Source organism: Schistocerca cancellata, chromosome 6, assembly GCF_023864275.1.
Source record: "Schistocerca cancellata isolate TAMUIC-IGC-003103 chromosome 6, iqSchCanc2.1, whole genome shotgun sequence".
Taxonomy (NCBI): Eukaryota; Metazoa; Arthropoda; class Insecta; order Orthoptera; family Acrididae; genus Schistocerca; species Schistocerca cancellata.
In genome coordinates this window covers 27,210,954-27,224,170 of record NC_064631.1, presented here as the reverse complement: position 1 = coordinate 27,224,170, position 13,217 = coordinate 27,210,954, and the positions used below count along the sequence as shown (strand labels likewise).

Genomic DNA, 13,217 nt, shown 5'->3' with positions numbered 1-13,217 from the left:
CAATTTTATGTCACTGTTATAGAATTTATTTGCATTCAGTAGGTGTTGTTTCTATGTGAGTATCACAACATTGGGCTTTTATGATTTTTGCATTCTGTATTGCAAGTAACTACTGGTATATGAAAGAGCATGTTCTGTAGCATTTTGAACCACAATAAAGATATAAAACCAATGGGAACTGCATCTAGCAGTCTGGAATTGAGCGAAAAGACCAAAGTTGAAACGCACACAGCTGAATTCTACAAGAGTTGCAGCACTTACTATGGCACTTTTTGTCTACAACATATAAGTTAGCAATGCATCAAATTCAAGCAGTGGGTGAACAGTTGTATGTAACGAATGAGGCGCAAAATAATGCTAAAATTGAAACCAATTGGTAACGAATAGTTCAAGAAACGACTCACAGGACGCTTAGTTGTAAGAGGTTAAAGATGCCTCACATTACTTTGAATTTGAAGATCCAGTATGGAATGGAGTAACTATATGGAAAAGACAGACTGTTACTCCACACACAAAGAAGGCACTGAATGGCAGATGAGCACAACAAGAAAAAATGCTAAGAAGTTTCAGCTTTCTAACTAAGTGCACAAGAAGTAGGGGTGGGAGTGGGGAGTTGGGGAAACGAGCACACATGACGCACACACACACAACTGTCATCTCCAGGCACTAAGACCTCACTGCATCCAGGGTGAGCACCAGCTAGGCTGGGGTGGGTGGTGGGGATATGGAAGAGTGAGAAGCAGGGATAACAGGGTAGAGGTGGAGGAATGAGATAGTGCTGCCCTGTAGAAGTGTAAAGGCACATAATGGGGACAGGATAGGGGGGCTAGATGCAGCATTGGGAGGCTGTGATTGTGGTTGTGGCGCAGGGTTGGTGGTGTGCAGGTGATTGGAGAAGCCAAAAGAGGAGGGGAAAGGACTATGTAGCTGGGTGGGATAGAGGGCATGTTTAATACTGGAATGTGAGTGAGGGAAGGATAGCAAGTGAAGGACGGGGACTCCGATAGGCATTCCCATTACAAAGTTTCTACTGCACCCCGTGCAAGAGATTAAAGGACTAACCTGAAATTTCCTCTTCCACTGTTGGAGAAATTCTTTTTCGTTCCCCCAAACAGTTGTAAGAGGATACCCTTCTTTATATCTTCATTTTCATAAATGGATGGCGCAATTGCATGTGCCAAGCGTTCATAAATATCATCCTTCTTTGACAGAGCTTCCAAGAGTTCAATTCTCTCTGGTGGGAAGCGGTGAGCTTTCCTGTGAAAACACAAAGGAAACTTAACAGAGTGTACACATTTACTGGAATACCAGAAATCCTATTTCCGTCATTTGATTCCTTGATTTACTGGGTTATCAGTCTCACTGAATTTTTCAAACTACAATTTTTTAAATGACAATGAGTGTATTTAAGACATAATCCATATCAATTCAGGCAGGCTAGGAAAAAATCTTACCTACATAGTCTCTGATGTGGACTTACCTGTCAAAGTTCATTTACTATAGCATTCAGATCTTTTTTTTTTAAGTTTTGGTATTTTTTTTTTTCAAAAATGCCAATCCATAAAATTTTGATTTTTTTCTGTTGGTTAGTACCATAGAGTTTCACATTCCCTGAAAAGGAGAGCTTCCACTTTTGGGTTGAATAGGTTCTATAAACAATTGAAATTTTTGCCATACACAAAACCTCTTATTAACACATTATCACATAACAGGCTCACAAAAATGAAAACCTAGCCTTATTTAACATAATTTTAGTTTTGAAACATGAGTAAGAGACTCATTTTTCAAGCATTTTAAACAGTTCCAAAGACTTGAAGGTTTCAATTTACAGAACTTCTGTGCACTCTGTTTTGTACTGAAATTAGCGAGACAATGAACTAAAAATGCGTTCCACTGCTTTAGTATCTTCCTTTGATATAGAGCGATGCCTTCCTGTTGAAGCAATAGGAACTGGAGCACTTACAATCTTCAAAACATTGTGAACAGGAAGCGAGCACTGATAGCATTGTTGCTGTCCTTCAGCTGGAAACCTATATCCAGCAACTGGACCAAGTGGTAGCAAAAAGTTCACTACAATTTCATTTAACTCATAACTGGTGTCTATAATCTCTGCAATCCACCAGTCACAGTCATACAAACATGCCACAAACATCTCCCTTCTCAGGTTGTGGAACTGAATATTATCGTGCTGTTTCCAAGGTGACCGAACGAATGAAATTTCTTCTTTCTTGCTCTTTAAATTGCGTGCATTGTGAGTTCGCCCATCTCTTTGAGTCCAGAAGTGTGTCTTCTTAATTCCTTTCACAGGAGTACTTTGTTTGGACCATTCTTTTTTCTGTTCACGGAATTCTTCGATTTCCTCTTTGGACAAAAGAATGAGGGCTGTGGATGTGTAAGATTTCACGACTCTTACAAAAGCCTCAGCATTCTGAATCGCAGCTATATTTGGTCTGGAAAGATTATGTTTTGTAGCATGATGCTTCAGCAGGCCTCCTACACCATCACAAGGCCCTTCCCATGACCAGTAGCACTGTATACCCAGTCAGTTGGCAAAAGCGACTTAATTCAAACAGCTGGTAACGATTTTTAAAATGACAAGGAGCATCATCAGAAATAATGATTATCTTCTCTGTCCCTGTTTGCAGTTGAAGAATTTTGCTCATTGCTATGCCCTGTGTCATCACTTATAACTGCAACACTTGTGGTCTTATCATAGAATGAAGGCTTTCACGACAGGTGTTGTCATCACTTAACACTTCCGGGCTGTCCTCGGAGGATGCCATCCACAGTCGAAGGCGAAACATCAGGGGAGAGTCTTATGTATGGACCACGGCATCTCAGCCCGGAAGTGTTAAGTGATGATATGTGGTCTTATTTTGAATATATGTCACTCCTGTAAAAACTGAAACCGGGGCATTACTCCAATGATACCCTTGTACTTCTTGTGCGAGAGTTACAGACCAGTTCTCAGCAAAATCACAGTGAAGCACTAAACATAGCCTTCCAGACCAAGTGTCTGTATAGACAGTCCTCCCTTTCGAGGGCAGTCACCACATTGTTGAAGCAAACAAGTCTCCTGCTTTATGTCAAAGACTACCACTGACTTCACATGCCCAACCAAGGTGCCGTGTCACACATTCCAGCAAGTTCTTCAAGGTTACCACACAAAGTCAAAATTTGTGCAGTGTAAAAAGAAACGGACATCTCTAGGCAGATGTGGAACTACCCACATAGGTCGTAGTGCATAAAATTTTAATCTTCCAAAATCTGAAGTTGTACAGTTGCTCTTATAAATTGCTGAAGTTTCTTTATTACTGTGAGTCATGTACCTCTTCACTTCACAACTTTTTGACCTTCAACTGTTACAGTTATAGTGTCTTTTGTTGGCACTCTGGCACAACAGTCTCATTTATCTTCCAGATAAAATGACTGCACTATTTGAATTTGAGCTGCTTCTACAGGATGGCCACAATAGGGATGTAATCTTCCAAAGACTCCTTTCACAGACCTCACATTTCTTGATTTGTCTACCACGTACTTGGATACTGATGGGACATGTTTCAAAATTAATTTCTTTGAAAATGTCTCTGGAATAATACTTAAAACTTGAACCTTTTCACTGTGGGATGCACAATATTCAACAGCTGAATTGATATTTGTGAAAAATTTGTAACAAGAGGTGTGGAGTGCTTTGGTTTATTTTCTTCTGAAGAATGAATTTCTACTTTGAAGAGTATGGTCAGTTTTTCTGTAGTGTATTCATCCATACCTTTAGTAATTTATTTGCACTTTCTTGATGCATAGAGCTTATGACTAAACTTCACTGACCACAGTTTCTTAACACGACTAACACATACCTCTGTAGTTGACTGATTCAGTGTATTTAATTCTTCCTCTATTGATGCAAAACTGCATCATCAGCACCATGTTCAGATACTATCATTGTTATCATTATGTCAAAACATTTTGAACACAAAACGTAGTCACTGGAAACATCTTCACTTTGAAACAGTATTCTAATGAGAACACTTATTGCCAACCTTAATGAAGTCTGTTTTTTGTTTGCCTTATTATTGTTGTTGTTGTCTTTAGTCCTCAGACTGGTTTGATGCAGCTCTCCATGCTACCCTACCCTGTGCAAGCTTCTTCATCTCCCAGTACCTACTGCAACCTACATCCTTCTGAATCTGCTTAGTGTATTCATCTCTTGGTCCCACTCTCCAATTTTTACCCTCCACTACTAAATTGGTCATCCCGTGATGCCTCAGAACATGTCCTGCCAACCGAACCCTTCTTCTAGACAAGTTGTGCCACAAACTTCTCCCAAATTCTGTTCCATACCTCCTCATTAGTTATGTGATCTACCCATCCAATCTTAAGCATTCTTCTGTAGCACCACATTTCGAAAGCTTCTATTCTCTTCCTGTCTGAACTATTTATCGTCCATGTTTCACTTCCATACATGGCTATACTCCATAAAAATACTTTCAGAAATGACTTCCTGACACTTAAATCTATACTTGATGTTAACAAATTTCTCTTCTTCAGAAATGCTTTCCTTGAGATTGCCAGTCTACATTTTATATCCTCTCTACTTCAACCATCATCAGTTATTTTGCTCCCCAAATAGCAAAAATCATTTACTACTTTTAAGTGTCTCATTTCCTAATCTAATTTCCTCAGCTTCACCCGACTTAATTCGACTACATTCCATTATCCTAGTTTTGCTTTTGTTGATGTTCATCTTATATCCTCCTTTCAAGACTCTGTCCATTCCGTTCAGCTGCTCTTCCAGATCCTTTGCTGTCTCAGACAGAATTACAATGTCATTGGCGAACCTCAAAGTTTTTATTTCTTCTCCACGGATTTTAATTCCTACTCTGAATTTTTCTTTTGTTTCCTTTACTGCTTGCTCAATATACAGATTGAATAACATCGGGGATAGGCTACAACCCTGTCTCACTCCCTTCCCAGCCACTGCTTCCCTTTCATGCCCCTCGACTCTTATAACTGATATCTGTTTTCTGTACAAATTGTAACGAGCCTTTTCGCTCCCTGTATTTTACCCCTGCCACCTTCAGAATTTGAAAGAGAGTATTCCGGTCAACATTGTCAAATGCTTTCTCTAAGTCTACAAATGCTAGAAACGTAGGTTTGCCTTTCCTTAATCTTTCTTCTAAGATAAGTCGTAGGGTTAGTATTGCCTCACATGTTCCAATATTTCTACGGAATCCAAACTGATCTTCCCCGAGGTCGGCTTCTACCAGCTTTTCCATTCGCCTGTGAAGAATTTGCATTAGTATTTTGCAGCTGTGACTTATTAAACTAATAGTTTGGTAATTTTCACATCTATGAACACCTGCTTTCTTTGGGATTGGAATTATTTTATTCTTCTTGGAGTCTGAGGGTATTTCGCCTGTCTTATAGATCTTGCTCACCAGATGCTTGTGTTTTGTCAGGACTGGCTCTCCCAAGGTCGTCAGTAGTTTTCTCCAAACGTCTCTTTAATTTTCCTGTAGGCAGTATCTATCTTAGTCCTAGTGAGATAAACCTCTACATCCTTACATTTCTCCTCTAGCCATCCCTGCTTAGCCATTTTACACTTCCTGTCAATCTCATTTTTGAGACGTTTGTATTCCTTTTTGCCTGCTTAATTTACTGCATTTTTATATTTTCTCATTTCATCAATTAAATTCAATATTTCTTCTGTTACCCAAGGATTTCTACTAGCCCTCGTCTTTTTACCTACTTGACCGTCCACTGCCTTCACTACTTCATCCCTCAAAGCTACCCATTCTTCTTCTACTGTATTTCTTTCCCCTATTCCTGTCAATTGTTCCCTTATGCTCTCTCTGAAACTCTGTACAACCTCTGGTTTAGTCAGTTTATTCATGTCCCATCTCCTTAAATTCCCACCTTGTTGCAATTTCTTCATATTTAATCTATAGTTCATAACCAGTAGATTGTGGTCACAGTCCACATCTGTCCCTGGAAATGTCTTACAATTTAAAACCTGTTTCCTAAATCTCTGTCTTACCATTATATAATCTATCTGATACCTTCTAGTATCTCCAGGATTCTTGCATGTATACAACCTTCTTTTATGATTCTTGAACCAAGTGTTCGCTATGATTAAGTTATGCTCTATGCAAAATTCTACCAGGCGGCTTCCTCTTTCATTTCTTAGCCCCAATCCATATTCACCTACTATGTTTCCTTCTCTTCCTTTTCCTACTGTCTAATTCCATCCACCCATGACTATTAAATTTTCGTCGCCCTTCACTACCTGAATAATTTCTTGTATCTCATAATACATTTCATCAATTTCTTCGTCATCTGCAGAGCTAGTTGGCATATAAACTTGTACTACTGTAGTAGGCGTGGGCTTCGTGTCTATCTTGGCCACAATAATGCGTTCACTATGCTGTTGGTAGTAGCTTACCCGCACTCCTTTTTTTATTCATTATTAAACCTACTCCTGCATTACCATTATTTGATTTTGTATTTATAATCCTGTATTCACCAGACCAAAAGTCTTGCTCCTCCTGCCACCGAACTTCACTAATTCCCACTATATCTAACTTTAACCTATCCATTTCCCTTTTTAAATTTTCTAACCTACCTGCCTGATTAAGGGATCTGACATTCCACGCTTCAATCCATAGAACGCCACTTTTCTTTCTCCTGATAAAGACGTCCTCTTAAGTAGTCGCCGCCCGGAGATCCGAATGGGGGACCATTTTACCTCCGGAATATTTTACCCAAGAGGACGCCATCATCATTTAACCATACAGTAAAGCTGCATGCCCTCGGGAAAAATTACGGCCATAGTTTCCCCTTGCTTTCAGCCGTTCGCAGTACCAGCACAGCAAGGCCGTTTTGGTTAGTGTTACAAGGCCAGATCAGTCAATTATCCGGACTGTTGCCCCTGCAACTATTGAAAAGGCTGCTGCCCCTCTTCAGGAACCACGCCTTTGTCTGGCCTCTCAACAAATACCCCTCCGTTGTTAGTTGCACCTACGGTACGCTGAGGCATGCAAGCCTCCCCACCAACAGCAAGGTCCATGGCTCCTTGGGGGGGTGTTTGTCTTATACAGGGTGGTCCCGAATTCATGGTACAAACTTTAATGGTAGGTACAGGACATTGTAACAAGGATTTATTGTATAGGAATGTATAGTCGCAGGTGACGCGGTGAGGCGTAAACAGGGGAAAGAGAAATGGAGTGATCGGTTGGTGTCACTGCCGGTAGAGGGCAGTAGATGAACATGATGTATCGCAGTAGGGACAAGCGCCATTCACAATTGTGCTGCCGTAGACGATGGGTGACTTTACGTATGCAGAAAAAGCAGACATGCATTACATGTACGGCCGTGCAAATGGTAACGCCAGAGCTGCGTTACGAATGTATCGCGCGGAGTATCCTAATCGACGAATGCCGGATCATAGAATTTTTCAACGGTTACATCGTCAACTTTGTGAAACAGGTACGTTCGACGTCAACAGACATGACGCTGGTCGATTAAGAGCTGTACGCACTCCAAGACTGGAAGAACGCATCTTGAACATAGTGGCTGATAGACCCGAGTCAAGCACAAGAACTGTTGCGCGTGACGTACACGTGAGTCATCAGACTGTATGCAGAGTGTTAAATGAAAATCGCTTACACCCCTTCCATTTTCAAAAAGTACAAGCATTGAATCCGGCAGATTATCCTCTTCGCGTGAACTTCTGCCAGTGGTTGTTGCAGCAATGTGCGTTGCAGCCGGATTTCGTAGGTCATGTGCTATTTACAGATGAAGCGACATTTTCACGCGAGGGTGTCTTTAATGCGCACAATTCCCATGTGTGGGCAACAGATAATCCACATGCAACGCGTCCACATGCGTATCAACAACGTTTCGGTATTAATGTGTGGGCTGGTATTGTGAACGACTTTTTGATTGGGCCATACTTACTACCCACGCGACTCTGTGGCGAAAGCTATCGTATTTTTCTGCAAGAAGTGTTACCAGAACTGCTGCAAGATGTTCCGCTCGCCATTCGTAACCGCATGTGGTTTCAGCACGATGGAGCGCCAGCACACTTCAGCACTGCTGTACGGAATTACCTGAATGCCACGTTTGGTGCTAGATGGATTGGGCGTGGTGGACCAGTCCCTTGGCCACCCCGATCTCCTGATTTCTCTTGCCTCGATTACTTTTTATGGGGACATCTTAAGAGTCTTGTTTATGAGACTCCAGTTGACTCAGATGAGGATCTCGTTGCTCGCATATCTGTAGCTGCTGCAGGTGTGCGTGAAATACCAGGCATCTTTGAACGTGTACGCCAATCGCTGCACCGACGCTGTCAAGCATGTATCGCTCATGGTGGACGCAATTTTGAACACTTACTGTAAACATGACACTTGTCAACAACGATTTCAATAAAATCTTTCGTTTTCCTTTCGGCCGTTATTTCCCCTGTTTACGCCTCACCGCGTCACCTGGGACTATACATTCCTATACAATATATCCTTGTTACAATGTCCTGCACCTACCATTAAAGTTTGTACCATGAATTCGGGACCACCCTGTATATCACTTTTATGTATATGCAAATAGTCATCACATTTCACTCTCCCGTGGCCCCAGTCAGAAGACATTTCAAACAGTCCTTTTCACAAAACACAATGCAACTGTGTCAACTGTCAAATTCCTCATGAAAATACAGAACTCACCGGATGGTCTCAGATTTCTTAGAAGCCTCTTCAGCAAACAAATTAGCACTGAACAACTACAATACAGAGATCTGCACTGAACAACCATGACAAAGAAACTGACAAGAAACTACAACAATGTGTAAGAAATATCTGCAACAATGAAAGTGAAAAGGAATAACTGCAACTAAGAAAGTGATAGGAAATAACTACAACAAAGACAACAGAAATAAACATTGTAGCAACGAAATTAGTAAGAAAAAACTTCAGTGAAGACACACATTACCCTTGATATTTTTTCTTTAAATAAAACCTGTCCAACTTAAAAGTGGAAGCTCTCCTTTACAGAGAATATAGTACTACATGGTACTAATCAACAGGAAATAAGTAACTGTTCTGAATTGGAATTCTGAAAGAAAAAATCTGTAAATAAAATAAAAAATTCAAAAGGGGACAGTAAAAGAACTTTGACAGATATGTCCAAACAGAGGATACCATTGTAATCATAAAGCAATTACCTTTCAAATAAAGAAAAAAAACTAACAAAATATTATAATTGTTACGGAGATACAGAATTTTCAAATTTTTTCCGAAATTCAAATCTTCAAAATTGTGTCGCAGTGCCACCTTTGGAGGCCTGTGTCTCACGGCAAGGAATTTTTTTTGGAGGAATCAAAAACATACATGTTTCACACTCCTGAATTTTAACATACGCTAAATTCAATAACATCTGAGACTATGAAGGTAACCCCCTGCCTGAAGTGATACGGATTATGCTTTAATGACCGCAATTGCTATTTTGGCTGTTGCGCAGTTTTCTTAGAGGATACAGCAAGAGCATAGCCAAATTATACAGACATCCAAAAACGTATTTAAACACGCACTACATATCTACGCAAAGACAGTCAGTATATCACAATAAAAATAAGTGATCTGCTTACCATGTCAGCTATTTATAGCATAAATTTTCATGTTTCCATGCGCTACATTGAACAGAATTCAGGGGAGGTGGCTTGTTTGCAAATGATTTAAAAAACACATTAGACATACACCTATGTAGATACCCCGCAAACCACTTTAAGGTGCGTGGGAGAGAGTACCCTGTACCACTACGAAACTGTCTACCTTAACTGTTGTTCTATGCAGGGCACTGGCGCACAGATTTTCAGTATGTGACAATGCTCCACTTTTAAGAAAACCGGAGTGTACACTGTTATCACTTTCCCCTCGCTGTTTCTTATGACTAAACAAGATGATTCTGCCACTCTTTTAACAAGTCTTCCGTTCCTTCAGCCAAGCAATAGTTGGAAGCATTTTTAATTTGCTGTCAAAATAAACTTCCCCATTTAAACAATTGTACCACGAAAAAATTGTGTGGAGGAAATGTTAAACACTAGGCATGACACTAAGATTTTACACACTGTAACTCAACTTCACTGTAACTGAACTCCATTGTTTGTCAGAGGACCCAGAAAATTACACAAAGGGAAGTTTGAACACAGAGTAACAATGTTCAACAGCTTATATGCTTGTTCCTCACATAAGAATTCCTCTGACTTGTGAATTTTTTTCTCTCATAAAACCGAAGGTTTTCCATTAACTTATTATGCATCTACTATGATCTCGCAGCGAACACCATCTGACGTGTCAGAGAGATTCAGATACGTATAATGCTGATCTTTTTGAACCAAAATTAACCACTAAACTTACAAGAAATTAAATTACAGAATATTGCTACTTGAAGCTGTCATGAATATCCCCTTATTTCTTTGAAGAGTTGGATGAGCATTGCTTAATTTTCTTCTAGCATGCTTCTGGGCAATAAGTTTCTATATATATTAAGGCACGCAAGTCTCTCACACTACTTCTGAACACGTTATTGTATGTTGTGAAGTACTTTGTTTTCATGGTGATTTCTTTCTTAACAAAAAGAGCTGCGGCTTCCGTATCAGAGGAGCCTTTTCTTGTGGTATCATGCCCTCTTCTGCCACCCCACCCTCAAACACTTGTCATTTGAAGCTGAGTGGCTTTTATCATTTAAATGTGGACTACAATTATAGTATTTTTATCTCATAATAACTGCAATAAGAACACCACCATAGTGGTGTAACAACTGTCAATGGCAACCTGTTCAACTAAAAAATATTAATTCATAGAGAATACAAATGGGGAATATAGAAGTTATCAACAATGAATAAGTTACCTACCCATCTTCCTGCTCGTGTAGGCGGCGATTATCTGTTTTCCGGTAATGCACAACATCAATGTGAGTCTTGTATACAGAACGCACACTACTGACTCTTGGGTTGACTTGCAGAGGTGTTGCACGGTATATTCCAGTCACTGTCACACGGTCACCAGCATGCACAGCATCTACCAAGTCATTATGAGCGAACAGCAACACTGTGTGTGGAGTTTGTCCAGCAGGCATGTCATCTGAAATAATTTATTGTATTTTAAATATCTTATTCAAGTCACCATACTTACTGCAAAACTTCACACTTAAGAAATGTTAAGGAAAAATTATAAGTAATCAGAAACAATGTAAAACAAGGGTCCATTTATAACAATAAATGTATTTTCACCCCACCCCCCACACGTACATACAACATGCATGAATTCAACATGCGTGAATTCCCATTGTTCATAAACAATTACACCACTGCAAAGAAACAAGAGTTAAGAATACTGGCCAAGCTCTTGATCCAGTAGAGATGGATAAAGGAATAACAAAATAAAAATTATTATTTCTGCAATTAGTCATAAACACCTTTTAAAATTTTGTAATTCCTGCCCTCCAAGACAGCTTTTCTTCACAGATTACTGGCTTTCTGCATTTATTTAGCAACTTTTAAGAAAGCCATTTAGGAATGTACCAGATAGTGCAGACACTGTGGGTCTAGGGGGTGAGGCAGTCACTGGCGGTTGTGGCAGGATATTTTGATGTGTTCGCTCAATCAGAAGTATTCCTCCCTCAACTTTTGAACAATTTTTGGTTTGATTGTGTCACTAACCCCAGTACCACACCACACACATTTTGCTGCACCAGAAATTGCTTTATTGTTTATTGATGGTGTATATGCAGACGGGGAGCAGAGTGGTGGTGGTGGTGGTGGTGGTGGTGGTGGGGGGAGGTAATTCCCAGATCTCCCAGTTACGAATACACTTTTTCCTAAATGAAAGCGCACTTTTCCTGTGTGAAAGGTTTTCTATGGGAGCAGCAAAACTTATCAATCCTTTGAATAGTGAAGGTTTTGTACACCAGCATAGAACTTCCCAGCACTTAGGAAATTAAACGCAGCAAGAAAACATTGAGTTTTGGAAAGATCTTTAATGCACGGCAAAACTTAATGTATTGCTTTTTTTCTGATGGTGTGGTTAGGCAGGATCCTAAGAACACTGCTTGAATTGCAGCAGCTGAATATTTCTGACAAGCAAGATTATAAATTGCATTACTGTGCACCAAAAATTTCACGGGTTACCTGGCTGAACATATGTTCCATCGAGCACTTTGATGTTTTTATAGAAAGGCTAATTAAGGGTGAAACTGCTTAAGAACTCAGTTTGCACCGTTTTTTTGAAGGATAATTATACTTTTTGCCATTATTATTTCATAATTTGTAATCTATGAAAGAACTAAAATAAGTATGAAAAGCTAACTGGAGTCGTGGTCTTTTCTAGCATGTGTTATCCTTGAAGATACATCAAACACAATGTGCCTGCGAATTTTTAAATAATGGCATAAATGGCTGGTCTTCTGTACTTGAAATTTTTCTAAGTAGCTGGTCCATGAAGTGTTTTGAATGAGAATTAAACACTCCTCGATTTAAGAAATACATCGCACATTCTCACATGTAATACAATTGATTTTCCATAAATGGAAATTTACTTTAAAAGTAACACTTCTCAAACCACCATTCACAATACTTTCACATGATCTGTTAGAAATGTTACCAGTTGTAACATTGTGCTCATCGTAGCAGTTTGTTGTTACGAAGTATTGCGTATTCCGACATTCTGCTGTTGGCAGACACTTGTGTGTTTTTGATTTTGTGAATGGTGCAGTTTCTTTGCAACTGAATTTTTCTTTTGGTGTAATTCTCTCTCTGTTTTATTGCAACATTATCATTCTGGATTAGTTGGCTGATGTAAAATTCTCTGTTAGAATATCATTTCTTACCAGACAGAATAATAAACATTTAACTGAAATCTAAAACAATGAAAAGTTCCCATAATTTTAAAAAATTCCTTGTTTTTCCTTCATTTCTCTGAATGAGAAACTTCCCAGGTTTTCCCCAGGGTGAATACACCCTGTTATTTCAATATATTACAAACCTATTTCCTCAACACATGCTTGGAATGCACTAGAAGAGCACTGGATGTTAATTTGTTTACGATCAATGCAATAAATGCTTGTTAATAGGTCACACACGTACATATTATTCATTAAAGAGAGCTTGACTTCAATTTGTCATCAATCACAACTAAACAGACACATGCGTGGTAGCACGCCAGGAAGCG

The 13,217-nt window shown here is 39.5% G+C and overlaps 1 protein-coding gene across 1 annotated transcript in view; it reads right to left on the bottom strand.

Annotated features, from left to right (window-relative positions):
- Window positions 1–13,217, bottom strand: part of LOC126190977 (DNA replication licensing factor MCM4) — a 50,383-nt gene that overhangs the window by 19,280 nt on the left and 17,886 nt on the right. Inside the window, exons 7-8 of the mRNA XM_049931646.1 lie at window positions 10,904–11,132; window positions 1,063–1,257 (exon numbers count right to left, since the gene is read on the bottom strand). Coding sequence (XP_049787603.1) covers window positions 1,063–1,257; window positions 10,904–11,132 — 424 coding nt within the window. The remainder of the gene's footprint in view (window positions 1–1,062; window positions 1,258–10,903; window positions 11,133–13,217) is intronic.